Here is a 17,528-nt window from a genome sequence, read left to right on the forward strand (position 1 = left end):
TATATGCGTGAGTTTTAATGGATTTTGCGTGACCAAGCGACAACAAGAAACAAAAGGGTTAAAAATTAAAATGGTATTTGTTGTATTTTTAAAGAGCAATTACAATTACAGTTTTTTCTCATTAATATTACTTTTATATTTATAAAATTAAAAAGAAATATATATTTTGATGAGGGGGAGGGAGAGGACAAAAATAACTTAAAAAAGACATTTTTATACCATATACTATAGTTTCCTTTCTTGTGTGATTGGTTGGGCTTTTCTTTTACTCGTTTTGCTTTTAAACATCCAATAATTATGTATACGAATTTAAATTATATTATAGCGTTCTTTATATGCTGCTTGAAAGGTTATGTTTTTGCAATTCAATAAACAATTTCAGTTTCTTGTTTGGAAATACGGACATGAGGAGCCCTTTAAGTTATGCGAAGATCTGCTGCTCTTGTTGTTGGTCTTGGTGCCGCTGCTGCTGTTTTGTGAAAATTCCTGCTGATGTCGATTTCCACCGTTTACCGCTGGATGTTGGATGTCCTTCAGCCGCTCTTGCTATGGTTCTGGTTGCTGGTTAACTGCTTCGGCTCGCTTGAAATCAGAGTTAGTTGTATTCATATTGTTGCTTTAATTTTAGTGTTTAATTAGCGATTAGCGTTCTTCAGTTGGTTGGACAGCCAGTCGAGTCCCTCGTAGAGCCCATCGCCGCTAGTTGCACACGTCGCCTGGATGTACCAGTTGCGGTTTCTGAGTGAGTGCAAGCCGAGCTTGTCGGTGATTTCGGCCGCGTTCATTGCATTTGGCAGATCCTAAAATGATCCCAGAAAAGAGCGAGGTGCAATATTAGTATGAGAATATAAGGACCGAACAACTGGCTGCTGGTAACGACAACCTTTGCTTGGACCTACCTGTTTGTTTGCGAAGATTAGTAAGACTGCATCCCTCAGCTCGTCCTCTGCCAGCATGCGCATCAGCTCCTCTCTCGCCTCCCCGATACGCTCACGGTCATTGCTGTCCACGACGAAGATAAGACCCTGAAACGATTCAGATGAAAACTTTACTCCAATTGTCCTGACTTGAATCGTAGAAGTTAGATCTCTAAGATAATATAGTCAGTCCCGTCTTGAAACAAAATAAACTTGAATAATCACAATGCATAATCATTACAAGCTGTTAACATCATGTAGAATTTTCTGGAATCTGGGGGAAAGCTGAAATCACACTTACTTGTGTATTCTGGAAGTAGTGCCTCCACAGGGGACGAATTTTGTCTTGGCCACCCACATCCCACACTGTAAAGCTAATATTCTTGTATTCTACAGTCTCCACATTGAAACCTAGGGGGAACCATAAGATATTAGACATGGAAAAGATACATTAAAGGTGCTAATAATACTTACCAATGGTAGGTATCGTTGTAACAATTTCGCCTAATTTGAGTTTGTACAGAATTGTGGTTTTACCAGCGGCATCCAAACCGACCATCAATATCCTCATTTCCTTTTTGCCGAATAGGCCTTTGAACAAGTTCGCGAATACGTTTCCCATGGCTGCTGTTTGTCTTTCGGATGCTCGGTAGTCGTAGGAAGTTGGATCTCTGGTTGGCCTGCTCTCTGTCTGCTGGCTGGAATTATGACAAGTTCAAATCCGAGTTGCAATACCGATCAGAATATGCAAACTGCGGACTTGTGTGCATGGACTGGGAGAATCTGTGAAGAGTCCAAAAAATTGAGAATTGTAGTCGGGAATTTTTCGAGGCTGGGAGGAGGTAACTCAAAGGACGGGTGCGCCGAAGCTCCTCTGGTGTTTGATTCACTTGTGTTCAACCAGATCGCTCTTACGTGTTGAATGGCTCATAGCCCCTCTGAGTCATCAAAAACCGGAAGAGCCTAATCAATAACGAAATTCGTTTTGGTTTATTGTAATGAAGACGTCTTCAATGTGTCAGTGTGCGAAAATCAGGAAATTTGTTTATGTAATTAATTCCACACTTAAATATAACGCGAAAGGGAGGATGTATGAAACACGAGTCGCTTGCTTTTGGTGTTTGCCCCGCTAGCGGCTGGCTGATAAGATATCGATTTTTAGTATAGAACCATGACGGCTGTCGGCGCTCAGCGCCTCCCTTCCAACTTCCTCCGCCCACTTTACACCGAGTACGCAAGAAACGTGCGGGCTGAGAAGTGCGTGAATGATAAGGCCAGGTAACTTGCAGTTTTCGGCACACTTGCTGGGCGGAGGGGAAGCTCCCGAACTCTGCGCTGAGTCACCGATGCCGCCTTTTGAGCCCTGCAACCGATGGCTGAGCAATTCATGTTAACATCGAGGAACGCAATGAGCCAGCGAAACCAGAAAAAAGGTTGCCAGCGAAACATACGGAAACCTTTCGTTTGACAGCAATCGGATATTTTTGCTTTTATAGGGAACTAACACCCCAGAGACTTCTCCCTACCGGTAGTGCGCAAAGATAGGTGCTCCTCGTTACTGAGAAGATGCTGATGCCAGCTGACGATAGTTGGCTTGGAAGCAGCCGAAATCGAAAACTACACGTAGCAGCTTTTAATTTAGCGCTGAGGGAAGCGAGGCAGCCCACCACCGCACACTCACGCATACACCCGCAGGCGCCAGGGTTGCCAACTGCGTTGAGCCGCCCTGCCTTTGCTGCCTTTAATGCCAGCTTAAATAGAGCTCCAGGCGGAAGACGTCACTGCTCGAAGATGAACGCTTTGTCAGTCCACGCCCCATGTCCAGACATTTCGCAACGAAGCCCACTTTTGGTTGGGTTTCGGATCGGGATCAGACAACTTTGAACTTTATACGTGGTTGCCTGCGTCTGTGTGAGTGACGTACGCCTTTTTCTTATGGGTTGGTGAAATGCGGCGGCCGCCGTCCCTTGTTTTTACAAGAATACAGGATCGGTGCAAAGTTACTTGGGCTTCTTTTAACTGAGATCCTTTCAGTTCAGTGACACTTTACACGTCCATTTACCGATTATTCTGCCTTTTTTTGTCGACTTTTCTTTGATTGAATTTTCTCTGCTGCTAAACACACCACACACCGAATTGCGAATAGAAAGATAATGGGGAGAAATGTATCGATAGCATCCGCTACCGATAGTCGATGAGCACAAGTCACTGTTGTCTGTCGAGCAGAGTTGGTATATTTTTACCAATTATATAATTTAGTTATGTTATTTGATTAAAGGAGAGCTTATCCTTGTCTCCTGATACGATAATGCTATAAACAAAGCACCGACGATAAGTTCGTGCGGCTTCCAATACTAATACTTCCACTATTCACCACAGCCGCGTACGTTGCGCGAGTGTGCGTGGATAGCCCACACTAAACACTCACACAAACATCTACATTACTGCGGAAGTTCTTAAAATCAAGAAAAGTATCTCTGCAATGACATACCACCCCCTATTTCGACTGAAAACGCATACGCACCAACTAATTGAATCAAATGCACACGTGTAGGAGCGGAAATTTTAAAAACTTCTGCTTGGAAATGTCTAAAATCACAGAGCAAAATAAAACTTGACCGAGAATACACTTGCTGTTGAAAAAACTGCAAACTCACCAACATAAACGTTGCCGATAGAGATGGGCGCAGCACATGAGCTAGAGCGGGATGACGATACTGCGCAGTCCCGTGGTGAAAACTCTAGAAATGCTGCCACGTCTCTTCTCCACCACCTCGGCTAGAGTTGCCAACGATTTGGATTAATCGATTGTGCGATAATGATGAATCGATAAAGTTCACTATCCAGGTGATTTGAACTAAGTTAAAGAACGATCATATTCACATGTTTTACCCAAAAACACCATTTTTGGGGAACCCGCTGCTGGAAGCCGATATCCTTAAAGTGAATGTATGTACTTTCCATGTGGGCAACTCCGTATTTACAACAAAAATTGGCTTGCAAATTTGATTAACTATTGATTCCTGGTTTTGTCAAGTCGGCTGCACTTGCTCCGCTGCTGGAATGGCTGTGCCTTACTCCCAAAGTCACCACTTACAGGGTGAACACTCTTCGGTGTTCCGTTGACGCGTTCCAGAAAAAGGTAGAAGAAAAACTCACCGCTCGTTACGGTGTAAAATCTCCAAGGATTTACTTCTTGCCAAACCTACCCGAGATGTTGTGCATTGATCCGCTGGACTCACAGCTCACCAAAGCTGTGGCCGACTCCGAACTGAAGGAGGTAGTGGTTGACACTAACTGCGGAGCTGCACTACTGCGAGGCGCCCACATATACGCCCCCGGTGTTCTAGCTATGGAGTCAAACACTGAGCGGGAGGAACTCGTCAATGTCTACGCAGATCTGGATGGAAAATGCAAGCGCGGGACAGTCAAGCGGTACGAAAGTCCGAATAAGGTTTTCCTGGGTACAGGCAAGGTGTTGATGCAGCGGTATCAGCTGTTCAACAACGCGGAGAAGCCCGCCTCCGGAGTGGCCGTGGAAATGCAGTCGAACGTCAGCGGAGTGCCCTCGCTGGGGGACCTAAGCAGCGAAGACGGCCTTTTGCAGAACCTGCCTTCTATTGTGTGCGTCCGTGTCCTGGATCCGCAGCCCTTCGAGCGCATACTGGACATGTGTGCCGCTCCCGGTAACAAAACGAGCCACATAGCCGAGTTGATGGGCGATCGGGGATCTGTGGTGGCCCTAGACAATTCGGCCAGTCGCGTCCGCAGCATGCTGCCCAAATTGGGACACTACAAATGCATTACGGCGCATGTTTTTAACTCCACTAAGGCAGTGGCACCGGACGCTCCACCTGCACCCGTTGGAGAATTCACTGGGCCTCCGTTTCCATGTGAAAGCTTTGACCGAATCCTGCTCGATGCACCCTGCAGTGGCCTGGGCAACCGGCCCCAGTTGTCCTGCAGCATTAAACAGGCCAAGGTCCTGTCCTCATATCCCCATATTCAGCGCCAACTTTTTGAACAGGCAGTGCAGCTCCTTCGTCCTGGCGGCATCCTTGTATATAGCACATGCACCGTCACCGAGGATGAGTGCGAATGTCTTGTGGCCTGGGCACTGGGAAAATTTGTCGAGCTGCGCCTAACAGATGCCACTCCACGCTGGGGCGGTCCCGGACTTTCGCTTCCCGGTTTCGAGGCATCTAAGTCTCGTCTCTTGCAGCGATTCGGTCCAAGCGGAGCAAATGCAGACACGGTGGGCTTTTTTATTGCGAAGTTCCAGAAAGAGTTATAAATAAATTAAACTTCACTGAAATTCTTTGTTTATTGGGCTCAATAGTTTAAATATTCGTTTTGATTTGCAAAAGTAAGCCGGCTTATGAGTGATATAAGTGAGACCTACGCTACTTGTATTGATCAAGAAAATTGCAACCCTACGCTTAGAAAAGCATTTGAAAAATGCAGTCTGATAACATTTAGGCTTTGCTCTCCCATAGCCGCTTGCTTGTGCTATCTTTACGGAGATACATGATGTTATCGTTTCGTTTTCTAGTTTAAAAGAACTTAAATAATTTACAATTCATATCTAATGTTATTTTACTTACATCTAAGTCCGTTATTGTTATTTAACGATTCATTTTAAAAGCAAAATTATTCCTTTTCGGGAAATTTAAATCTTTCTACGACAAAGATTTACTTAATGATTTTACGAGTTGTAAATTAAAAGCAAGTCCAAAATATTACCAACCATTGATGGGACGCCGATAAATGCATGTTTTGTTTGTGCGTTCGGAAATTACAAAATATGAGAACATCGATGAAGGAATCTCTCACATTGGCTGCAGTTATAAATATCGTAGAACTGCTTGCCTCCCACGATAAAATAATGTTTTAAATAAGGTATTCGCATAATTTATTTCATCGTACGATGCCTTTTGTTTCCCCGGCGCAGCATTATTTAGCGTTCTGGTTCCCGGTTTGCTTTTGACAGAATAATATTCACTAGTAGCAAACACGGCTCTCAGTCATTGGTGGTGCATACTCATGGCCAAGAGAGTGGGTTGGCTAGGACCAAACAAAAGTGGAAATGGGAAGAACCTAGCAACGTCAGGTTCTTTCAATATTATAGTCTTAAAAACTAAGCCTAATTATATGTACTGATACTATTAACATGATTTTACGTTGGGATGTTGAGCGTCTTAAACTGATCTTCGTGCATCTCAGTCATCATGAAGGTGCCATCCTGAAGCAACAAAACAACGCGACGTGTACCTCCTGGAAAAGAACAAGTAGTTAGTTTTTGAAGATTAATCCCCAAATATTGTTATAATATTCAATGCAATTCCGTTTTATATAAAGCTACCCAATGTATATATCTGCAAGGAGGAAACCTAGGAAAATGCTATAGACGATTTAATCGACTATCAGATACCCCTCGGGTATGAAACAAACGTCTCTGGAATATGCATACTTAGTAATTCTAGCTGTTATAGTTACTCAGTTCCCTACGTTCATACCGACAGACAAACAGACGGACATGGCTAGATCGGCTCGTCTATTGATCCTGATTTATATTGGAAATATATACTTTATATGGTCGAAAAAGCTTCCTTCTACCTTTTATGTACTTTTATTATTAATCTACGAGTAAGGGGTATAAAAGCAACAGAAGAGTCTGGCCTTGTCAAACTTTACTGTTGATATCCTACAAATCCTATGAAAAAACACGACTTACCCGGGGAAGGCAAATCTGCCTGTACCACCTCCGCTGGTATCTGGGATTCCGTGCCATCGCTGTCTGAGGTCGTGATATGGATCTGAGCTGTGGGTGGCGTTCCGGTTCCGGCGGCAGAAGCCTCCGCTTGTTGAAGCACCTGGTGTTGCGCCAACTCCTCCTCTGTCATGGATACGAGAATCTGTTCACCGTCCGCCGTAGCTGCTCCGACGCCGTGAGACTCAACCTGTTCCCCGGCCTGAACGGCTTCGGCCACTGCGTGGTCAAGAGAAAGAACATCCTGGTCTTCTCCCTCTGCGGCTGCCACGTACGCAAATTGCTGTTCTCCATCCGGGCCCTGCGTAACGAGAATAGTTTGTCCCTCCGCATTTTTTCCCGCTACCTGGTAAACAGTGCCGTCTTCTCCCCGCACCAGCAATGCCGAGCCGTCCTCGTTGGTAAGAACTTGTTGATCGCTGCCCAAAAGGGCCTGTGCCGCGGCTTCCAACTGCTCTCGTTGTTGCTCCTGCTGCTGCTCCTGCTCCATTTGCAGTTGGGTCTCCTCCTGACCAATAAGCTTGCCGGTGATTGGACACAATTGAGCTTGGTGCTGATTAATCTCCTCCTCCAGTTCCATTTGCAGGGGCGTTGGCTGGATTGTTGGCTTGGAAGTTATTCTTTGCCGGCCAGGAGTCGCTTTCTGTTGTTGACTGGACTGCTGCTGCGACAGTGCCTGTCGCTGGCGTGCCTGGGCAGAGCGCTGAGCTAACAACTCCTCCCGGGTCACTACTTTACGCGTAACTTTCAAGTCCCCTGACTTTGACAGCTGTAAAATCTTTTGCTCTGGCGTAACTGCCTTGGCACCCTGAGGAGTTTGTACTTGTTGGCGATGTTGCGGAGTTCCGACACCGGCCCGTGCAAGGACTCGACCACCCGGGTGAGCCCGTCCGGGCGTCTGCTGCAAGTTTTGGCGCACATGGGATGTACCACCCACTGCAGGACGGCGATGAAGTGCTGTTGTTACTGGGCCGTGGCCGGGGGCGCGAAGCGCGTGTTGTCGCTGGCCCACAGTGATGGGCGAGTTAACGCCCGAATGCGCAGGTCGAGCCATTGGCAAACGCTTGGCTATGCCTGCCGTGGGCGGCGCGGGGATCACTTTTTGCGGAACGGGTGCAGGCGAAACGGGTGCCGACGCCTCGGAACTTTCAACCCGAAAAACGCCTCTTGTGCTGCTGCCCACCTCGGAGCGCGAAAGGTACCGCACGGGACACTCTGGTTTCTCCTTTTTCTGCAACGAATTAAGATCATTGTTATCAATTGACTGCTGCGTAGAAATAGGATTCTTTGTTATTACCAAATTTATTGTGTTTGGCATCTCGGGCTTGCGAAACATGCCAGAGCTCGTGCTGTCCTCAGTATAGATGATTTCACCCATTCTCTGTTCCGTTAAGGGCGAGGTGGAATTGCCGTTAACTTTAGTCTGCTGCTTTTCCGTGGGCTGAATCCGTGGCTTGTTCAGCTGCACGGAGCTTCCTCCGTTTTTTAGACGTTTCACGGTGTGGGATGGAAGATCCTCTTCAAGGTCCTCTAGGTCCATCGAGTCGTTTACCCCGCTCCCCTCTAAGCTTGAGTCTGTATTGTTCAGCTTTCGCTTGATCGCTCCTGAAGACGGTGGCCATTCCTGTTCCGTGGAGGATTCATCTTCGTTTGCCGAGGAAGGCGAGGAGGATCCATCTCCGCCGACGGTTTCATTGACCCACTGCTTAAAGGCGTCCATGGCCTTGGTCTTGGAAGTGCGCGAGGGCCGAGAAGATGGCGATACTTGCGACGACGTCGGAAGTGGGCTGAGTGGGGAGGCAGTATCTGACTTTGCGTTTGTCCCTGATGACTGCATGCGCTTCAGAGCATCCAGACCCTTCTCCCTAGTGAGTTTCTGGCGCGCCAATTGCTTTTCGAACATCTGCAGAAAATATGGCACACGCTCGAGATTGGCCATCACCTCCCAGGTGTTTTCATGATGCGAGCGATCAACCCACTTAACCAAATACTCGTGAGTCTTCCGGCGCGGATTAAAGCGCTTAGCGACTATCTTCTCCACTGGCTCTTCGGTGCGCTGATCTGTCTTGGAATCGACCCTAATGGCTATGCGGTTGTTGGGCTTCACGGCTCCGGCAGAGGGAACTGAGGAAGGCGTTGGTGTGCCCGGCTTGGACTTGGGTCTTTCGTTTTCTGTATCCTTTAGTTGATTGGCTAACGTAGGCAGCTTACCGGTTGGTGATTCTGTTGATTTAAATATAGTTTAATAAGAAGTGTGACAATTATTTCAAATGTTTTGTATTACTTCTGGTAGGGGAGACGCTCGAGTTGTTGTTGTTGCTATTTGATGTGTTGTTATTGTTTGGATTGACCACAGTCTTTGTGATTCGCACAGGCATGTCCTGGAGTTGTCCGTGTGCAATTTTGCCGAATGACTGTATGGTCTTCCCAGCCACAATCCACGGCTCGCGGACGCTATCGTCCAGTTTTACCCAATGCTGGTACAAGGCCCACGAGTTGCCGGACGCGTCCTTGCGCGAGTGCAGCTGAGTAGCTTTCCATAGTGTGAAGGCCCAGATGGTGGGCTTGGGGTCGAGCGATTCCTTCAAATTTGCATTTTCCTTTTCGCAGGCATCCTCTTTATGGGCCTGAAACTCTTCCACGAAGTTGTAGGCCCGGAGACAGCGTCCGCACACAAGAACGTCCATGTTTGCCAATTCCTCCTGGGCAGCTGCAGGGCAGAACACAAAATTAACAATAAAACTTATTCGCCACTGTTTTTAGCCACTCACCTCTTATAATGTTTGCGTGTTTGCCGATTTCCGTAGGTGAAATCTCCTGTGCCAACATTATTCACGACTCCAGCGCCCAAACCTCTGTAGGGAGCATTTAAAGTGTGACTTAAAAATAGTGTTGAATGAAGTCTAATTATTTGTTATTGCTTGATTTTAAAATATAGGTAAACGGCGAAGAAAAAGTACAGTGCCGTGGTGTGTTTGGGCTAACTTGAACAAGGTGGCAACGCGAGCGGTCGCTGTCTGCGGTGTGTGCCCGATATGGTGAGTTCAAGCATATGTACATCTGCAATGGGCAAAATGCAGCGGCGCTTAGGCAGCCGAAAAAAAAACACTAAGTACATTAATAAAGGACGAGCTGCCGCACTGTCGTAGATATATAATATAATAAAACACAGAAAAGCACGAACTATGCGTAATGCGACTTTATTAGTAACTTAAGCTTATCTGTTACAAATGCATTTGTAGCCCAACACAGCTAAAAAATAAAATAAATAAAACACTATGGTTCGATCCGATTTGTTTTCATTTAAAACAAAAAGTATAACATATCGTTTAAATAATATCATAGTTCACAATTTCATTTTGCCCGCTAAAACTTTGCAGGCACTAGATATAGGCCAGATATGTTTGCAAATAAGCCTATTTCACATATCATTAATTTAAAAGATTTCTCCAGAACACTTTGGTACACACCTTCACAAACAATTTTGGATAAATATCAAACTGAAAGTTGTTTCAAACGGTTATTTTAATTTAACTGACTCCCGATTTTTCAACACGAGCAGCTCTACTGCTGCTAACAGTTGTACGCGCGAACTCTGAATGCCAAACGCGAAAATCGGCTGCACGGAAAGTGTCCAGAGATGATTTGGTTCCGGCTGTGCGGACCTTAGAATGCTCTTCTGTGCGGATATTTATAAATCCCAATATAACTTGGAGTGTATTGTCTGCCAATAGCCTTAAACTTACTGCAGTCCAGTAAATTTCAAGATTTCAAAGGTTTTTTCGAATATCATATATCATATAAATACGCGGGTTTCAATGCACACACAGTTTTAAGTGCCCAAACTTAGGGTGTAGCGCCCTTTTCCGTTCGCCCGCGTGGCGGTGCACTTAGTTAGCCAATGGCGCATCGTGGTGGAAATATTTATTGATGTGGCAACTTTGGGCGCTAAGCAATAATAACAATATTGTAATTTTTTTTGTTAATATTTGGTAAGAAATTCAAAATTACTTTATTATTACTTTATTTTATTATTTCATTCTTTTGTAGATATTTATTGATATAAATACTTACCCAGGGTTGCCACCCAGAGCGTTGTATTTATCTTAGGCCCTGTGTGTACACACTGTTACATTAGCCGGCGCATTTTATTTAGCGTTTATTGCTGCTCTTTCTTGCTTTGACTTGGTAGTGCATCAGGACTGCAAGTATGGCCGACGATGAGCAGGAGGACCAGAAGGAGTACCGCTGGGAAACGGGCTATGAAAAGACATGGTGCGATGGTGTGCGTGACAATGTAAGCCCGCACTTACTTTTCATCCTATTAGGGAGGCCATCAAGGACGACGAGGATGGGATGCTGGATGGAGCCATTGCAGAGATCATTCAGAAGGCCAAACGGCAGAGGCAGGCTCAAAAGACCAAGCAGAACCGCCTGGGCATGATGCGCCACATGTTCGTCGTGCTAGATTGTTCTGAGTCCATGAGCGTGCCTGATCTGAAACCCACACGCCTGCGGTGCACCGTCAAGCTGCTGGAGCTGTTTATCGAGGAGTTCTTCGATCAGAACCCCATCAGCCAATTAGGACTGATAGCGCTAAAAGCTAAGCGAGCGGAGAAGGTGACCGAACTTACCGGCACTTCGCGCGTGCACCTCAAAGCGCTAGAGAGGTAAGCCCCAAATCAAACCAGCGTTCTCCATTTATATCCCCTTTTTGTTTAGCCTGGCTAACGTGTCCTTGACCAGCGAGCCGTCGCTGCAAAATGGCCTAGATCTGGCGCTGAAATCGCTTAAGGTGGTGCCATCGCACGCCTCCCGAGAGATCGTCATTATCATGGGCTCTCTCACCACATGTGATCCTGTCGACATTAACCTCACCATCGACGAGTTAAAAAAGGAGGGCATACGCTGCTCGGTTATTTCCCTGTCGGCTGAGATTCACGTGGCCCGCTACCTCACTCAGCAAACAATGGGCACCTTCGGGGCTGTCTTGGATGACGCCCATTTTCGGGATCAACTAATGTCTCAGGTGGATCCACCGCCCGCCGCCAAGACTCAGCACAACTCGCTTATTCGCATGGGCTTCCCGCACACCAAGAACGAAGTTGAGGGCAAGGACGCGCCGTTGTCCATGTGCATGTGCCACATAGAGAACTTGGAGGAGCCCAGTGAACTGACCACCACTGGCCACCACTGCCCGCAGTGCAACAGCAAGTACTGCGAGCTGCCAGTTGAGTGCCAGTCCTGCGGCCTCACCCTGGTCTCTGCGCCGCACTTGGCGCGTTCCTACCACCACCTTTTCCCGGTGCCAAACTTTGAGGAACTGCCGTTTGAGGCGATGCCTGCTTCGTCCTCCGAATTCACCAGCGATGTCAGGGAGTGTTACGGCTGCGCCAAAGCCCTCGGGCAGGGCGTTGACAAGGTCGCCGATAAAGTCGTCTTCAGATGCGGTTTCTGCAAGCAGTTCTTCTGCGTTGACTGCGACATCTTCATTCACGACACTTTGCACGCCTGCGTGGGATGCAACACCATTCCCGGCGTGGACGGCCTGGTTTACCAGCAAAGTTCCAAGTCTGACCAGGTTGATGCACACCCAGGGCCCTCGAAGCAGCGCGGCCAGTTTGCGATGTAACTGACTTTCTATAGATAGGTATTTCGAACTTCCACACAACTACGCATTTAGGGCATACAAAATACAGTTCGATTCGAAACGGTGTTTGTAAGTTGTATCAATTAAAATCTGGTTTTATGCTTAATAATTGTGAAGGCGAGCGTAGCATTATTATGGCCGTTGTGTGAGACCCGCTCAATTGTATAGCAAATTACTTGGCCATAGGCTCTCTGTGCCGCTTCATGCGAACTTGGCGCACTTTTGTCTAGAGCTCGCTTGAGTTCATCGCCAGCGTTTGCCGCATTCGGTCGGGTTTGGTTTCGATACCGTCCAAAAGCTCTCGGCACCCACAGTTGTTCTCGTTGGAACTTTAGCTTTATGTTAGCCCGCGTTGGTGTTGTGAGTTCGGAAGAGCCAGAACCTTTGTTCAGAGGGAGACCGATGTGACGTGGATATATTGCTCTGTGACACCATAAACAATTTATGGAGATCAATTTTTTTTTTTTTTTTTTTTTTTTGGATATATTAATTTAAAACTGTCCTTCGCGGACAATCATTAAATTTGATGACTAAACTTAACGGTAGAGAATTAATTGATTACATAAATTGTTGCGAAACTATACAATAACTGTCGATATTGTATGTATGAAGTATATAATAATGTATGTGTATAATTTAATTTAATTTGCGTGTCTAATCCCAGAGAGGTCCAAAGGGTGTGATCGGTGCAGCCTCCTGGTGCGTTGACTGGTGTCCATCAGGTCTTGTGCCAGGTTGTTTGGGTGGTCTTGAAGCCTCTGCATGTACTGCCTGCTGCTTTTCTTAATCTCATCCTTCACCCAGGGGAAGCTGAGGACCTCGTGTATAGTGGCATTATCGTGGAAAGGGTGAGCGTTTGTGACTGTGCGGAGCGTTTTGTTTTCGAATGTCTGGATAATGTTGATGTTACTTTTCGATGCAGTGCCCCACAGTTGAATGCCATACGTCCAGATTGGCCTTATGATCGCTTTGTAGATAAGGAGCTTAGTGGAAGTCGGTAGCTTAGATTGTCTGCCCATCAGCCAGTAGAATTCACGGACTCGGTTCTCCGCCTGTTTCCGCTTCTTTAGCAGGTGTGGTCTCCATGTAAGTCTCCTGTCCAGTGTAAAGCCAAGATAATTTGGATTGGCTACCTCTGGGATTGGGAACCCGTTGAAACTAACTGGTGGGCAAGTGCCGCGTCTAGTTGCGAAGGTGGTAGCGGTTGACTTGTCGCTGTTTACCGATATATTCCATCTCGTGTGCCACGTGTTCAGTAGATCTAGTTGCTCCTGCATAGTCTGGGAGGCCTCTGCTGGGGTATCTGCTGTTGTTAGGAACGCAGTATCATCGGCGTAAGTGGCTGCCATAATGTACTGGCTCGGTATCACCGGCAGGTCAGCCGTATACGCGTTGTAGAGGAGCGGACCGAGAACGCTTCCTTGGGGAACTCCTGCACGGGCTTCTTTGACTTCTGAGCGCGTTTCTCCACACCTGACGGCGAATCTTCTGCCCTCCAGGAACGATTTTAAGAACTTGAAATATGGCTGGGGCAGGCCGTTTTTGAGCTTTAGGAGGAGACCGGGGTGCCAAACACGATCAAAGGCTTGCTTAATGTCCAGCATTACTGCTAGGCAGTATTTCTTATTCTCAAAGGCGTCCAGGATATATTGCGCTACTCGGTGGCCTTGCTCTGGTGTCCCGTGGCGGCGCCTAAAGCCAAACTGGTGATCAGGGATCAGTAATTGTTTTTTTGTTTCTATATATTCATGAAAGATAATTATTAGACTTATGCTTCTTGATTTTAGAGTTACAAAACAAATGCTTTAATGTGGCTTTAATGGCATTTAAAAAGACATAATAAAACACGAATAAAAGCTTTTCATTTTTAGATATAAATTTGTCCTTATAAATAAAAGAAGTTTAAACTTTCTGAAACCTGCGGTAAAATGCAATAGGATAAAAAACCAACAAAGCGAGCCGTGCGGACTTTAAGATATGTTCGTCCGATCCGGACATGGCTAGATTGCTAATTAAGAATGTAAATACTTCTAACTTTAATTGTAATTCCCAGTGGAACAAGACGTGCTCGTAGTAATATTATTTAACTCTATATACATATCTCTTGATTAGCAAACAAGCAATGGCGATGACTGATTTCAAAGATAGTTTATAAACTGCCCTAATGAGATCCACATAAATACATCTTATGATGGTTTCGCATCAGTAGCGGTAGCAAGTTGGAGATAGTTCTTGAGTCTAACATCCGCTATACTATATATACTATTTCTTGGTTACTATTGCTACTAGAATCCGTCATAGGATTCATTAACTAAGAACTTGACCTTCAGAGAACATCTGGGCAACAGCAGCCTGGATAATATCCGTCAATTAAAGCTGTTTCAGACGCAAATCGCAGTTAGTCTGTCTCGTTAATTACCGACTAGTCCAGCGACTAGCCCATGGCAGCTGCTTTCATTAATTTACCCGTATGCATTTGAGCAATATAAAGACGTTTCCGCATCGCACCCCACACAAAAGCGCGAAATCACAATCACAAATCTGGTGATAATTATATGTGAAAGTGGAATGAATCAGATAATAAATGTCGCTCTTAATTGCATTGAAATTGTGTGTACACATCATTGGGGATTCGCGGTAATTAGCCGAGTTGAAGGAGTAAAGAGTTCCTGGTCTAGTTTCTGCCATTGCAGGCGGAATCGCTTCGCTAATTTATTCAAAGCTGCCCCAGGAATAACCAATTTATGCAAAAATAGCCCAAAAGAGCGTTCGTTCCCCAACTTTGTAGGCGTGTGTTCGCAAAGGAAGAAATGCCCAAGGATGGGGATGGGGACACAGTTTGAGGGACTAGGCAGCCTTTGATACGGAAAAGTTCTGTGCGGCTAATCACTTGCTAAGTTATTTCTCGAGCTGGCAACGCAAGCCATTGATTGGTTGCCGCCGGCGGAGTTATTTGCATTGTTCAGAAGTCGGCTAAAATTGCCTGGAATGGCTTGTAATTTGCCATCGCTGGTTAAAATTTGATGTTTCCGAGTCCGACTTTAGGCGCAATAAAAGTGAAGTGATGAATAATTCGGCTGTGCTGAATCCAATCAAGCCGTCCAGACGGAAGCGCAAATCGGAAGACGGGGAGCTTCCTCCTCGCATTGCCATTGTGTTTAAAATTTTAATGTTTAAATTTAAATGCTGCTAAATGAATAAGACGAGTGTGTCGAGAAAAGAGGGGAGCGTTTATTAGCAGATTTGAATTGGACATTTAAATTATAATATCGCTTCATAATTAAATTAGAGCGCAGGCGGTGGGAGAATTTTTATTTGTTTACGGCCGCATTAACTTTACAAACAAATAGAAATTATCCATTCTAGTTGTCTGTCAGCTGCTTTGACAATACGCCCTCCTCCTTCATTTCCCAAAAGCAACATCAACAACTATCGCAAATGACTTCCGGGCAATTGAAATGAAAATGATAATCCTATTTCCCCACCCCCTTTCGCCGCCCAAGCCACATGGATATTAATTAATTATATAAAAACAAGGATTTAACAAAAACCCACCGATTAATGTCGGTAAACTCGGTTTTTTTTGCACCCACACACCTCCGAACGCAATTATGCAATAAATGCCTCAAAATGTTTGCACAACTTTTAATTATAAATGTTGAATTGCTAATTTGAAATATGGCAAATGCAAATCACTGGGCGTTGGACGGCGTGAAAAACTGGCCTCTGCCACGCCCCCCAAGGGGCTTGTATACCCTTGCAGAGGGTATACTGATTTCTGAGATAAGTTAGCGGGGCAGCGAGGGAGTATATATATATAAAGTATAAATATCTATATTTTAGTGATAAGTATCATCAGTCGAGTCGATATGTCCAGCTTCGTCTGTCAGTCAATCAGTCTACATATCTACATATCTACATATCTACACGAAACCTTTCCGTTTTTTATACTATATCATATAGCTGGTAAAGAGACTATCGAAAAATATATTCTACAAAAATGCACCTTCGTTGTTATTGATCAGAAACTGTTCTGATTTTGTTTAAAAGAGCACGTAACAGCACAAAATTTAGTTTTGAAATTTCCTATAGCTGGCATAGGATAACTGTGTTTGTGAACACAATGTTTAATCCCGTTAATCGAAGAGTATGAGGGTATACCAGATTCGGCACCTTAAGTATTTAATCTGTTTAGGGTATATAAACTCAGCAAGGGTATATAAGCATCGGCTTGCCGAAGCATTCTCCCCCTCGATTTATTTTTACCTGAAATTAACTGCATCAAAGTGTGAGCTGTAGACTTGCCCGCTTGCAGTATGCAGCGGCACGTAACAGCCTTAACATGTTTTTCACGGAGCGTGGGGAAAACGCAATGCTCAGGAAAAACCCCTATTTAAAAGATGCCGCTCTTAGACGTCGTACATAAGTAATTAATTTGCCAATTGAATAAAGGAATAACTTGGCCAAATGTAGTTACATTTTTACCGCCATGTATTATATAAAGTGGTTTGTGTTAGCGCCTATTAGCACATTAGTACATATATAAAATCAATACGCTGAATTTAAAAAAAATGTTCTACATACATACATACATTCAATCTTTTTGCTGCCTATCACCGATAATCAAGATGTTAAGAAGTGATAAGCGTGCAATTTAATGTTATTTTACACGTTAAGGGTATACTAGATTCGTTGAAGAGTATGTAACAAGCAGAAGGAAGCAAATATATATACATTATATATTTATATATTCAATTAGTGTCCGCTTTTGGAAGCTACATATCTGCATGAAACCTTTCCCTATTTTTCTATAAATCGGAACTGGAGTTTCGGGAGTACAAAATCACATAGCTGGTACTATCTGGAACTGGAACTATCGCGAAATAAAATCAACAAAAATGTACGTTGTTTTATTGATCAGAAGCTGTTTTCAGAACTATACAAGCTAGATAGTAGAGCATATAGATTCTAGAGACATAGACAAAGTACAAGTTTGTTGACCCATACAGCCACGCCCACTCTAACGCCCACAAACTGCCCAAAACTGCTACGCCCACGCTTTTGTAAAATGCTTTGATATATTTTCATATTTGTTTTATTCTTGTAAATTTCTATCGAGTTGATATAAAACTTTGTACCACCTCAACTCTAACGGGCACAAAGCGCCCATTTTTTCTAATTATAGTATGTT

At 44.9% G+C, this 17,528-nt stretch overlaps 4 protein-coding genes and 1 non-coding gene across 7 annotated transcripts; 2 read left to right on the top strand and 3 right to left on the bottom strand.

The window, feature by feature from the left end:
• Positions 1-204: 204 nt before the first annotated feature.
• Positions 205-3,561, bottom strand: LOC6616605 (ADP-ribosylation factor 1). 2 transcript variants are annotated; one of them, XM_002040927.2, is made up of 5 exons: positions 3,442-3,561; positions 1,392-1,700; positions 1,219-1,328; positions 900-1,025; positions 205-800 (listed from the first exon to the last, which is right to left on the bottom strand). In XM_002040927.2, exons 2-5 carry the CDS (start codon positions 1,537-1,539, stop codon positions 636-638), a joined length of 549 nt encoding a protein of 182 aa, XP_002040963.1. In that variant the 5' UTR covers positions 1,540-1,700; positions 3,442-3,561; the 3' UTR covers positions 205-635. The 2 variants fall into 2 exon arrangements, with proteins under 2 accessions (XP_002040963.1, XP_032575440.1); XM_032719549.1 differs by lacking the exon at positions 3,442-3,561 and adding an exon at positions 2,980-3,074.
• LOC6616606 lies at positions 1,096-1,179 on the bottom strand. Its single transcript, XR_048650.2, has one exon. It is a non-coding gene; the product is annotated as a small nucleolar RNA SNORD21 (small nucleolar RNA).
• Positions 3,562-3,723: 162 nt separating the features above from the next.
• On the top strand, positions 3,724-5,232 carry LOC6616607 (tRNA (cytosine(72)-C(5))-methyltransferase NSUN6). The gene is made up of 2 exons (XM_002040928.2): positions 3,724-3,866; positions 3,955-5,232. The coding sequence occupies exons 1-2, from the start codon at positions 3,801-3,803 to the stop codon at positions 5,209-5,211; spliced, it is 1,323 nt and encodes a 440-aa protein (XP_002040964.1). The 5' UTR covers positions 3,724-3,800; the 3' UTR covers positions 5,212-5,232.
• On the bottom strand, positions 5,223-10,295 carry LOC6616608. 2 transcript variants are annotated; one of them, XM_032719547.1, is made up of 6 exons: positions 10,158-10,295; positions 9,459-9,542; positions 8,972-9,397; positions 7,985-8,910; positions 6,652-7,918; positions 5,223-6,191 (listed from the first exon to the last, which is right to left on the bottom strand). In XM_032719547.1, exons 2-6 carry the CDS (start codon positions 9,514-9,516, stop codon positions 6,094-6,096), a joined length of 2,775 nt encoding a protein of 924 aa, XP_032575438.1. In that variant the 5' UTR covers positions 9,517-9,542; positions 10,158-10,295; the 3' UTR covers positions 5,223-6,093. The 2 variants fall into 2 exon arrangements, with proteins under 2 accessions (XP_032575438.1, XP_032575439.1); XM_032719548.1 differs by having other exon boundaries at positions 9,459-9,566.
• A 447-nt stretch (positions 10,296-10,742) lies between these two features.
• LOC6616609 (general transcription factor IIH subunit 2) lies at positions 10,743-12,403 on the top strand. The gene is made up of 3 exons (XM_002040930.2): positions 10,743-10,962; positions 11,016-11,357; positions 11,410-12,403. Exons 1-3 carry the CDS (start codon positions 10,898-10,900, stop codon positions 12,317-12,319), a joined length of 1,317 nt encoding a protein of 438 aa, XP_002040966.1. The 5' UTR covers positions 10,743-10,897; the 3' UTR covers positions 12,320-12,403.
• Positions 12,404-17,528: the final 5,125 nt, after the last annotated feature.

Source organism: Drosophila sechellia, chromosome 3L, assembly GCF_004382195.2.
Source record: "Drosophila sechellia strain sech25 chromosome 3L, ASM438219v1, whole genome shotgun sequence".
NCBI lineage: Eukaryota > Metazoa > Arthropoda > Insecta > Diptera > Drosophilidae > Drosophila > Drosophila sechellia.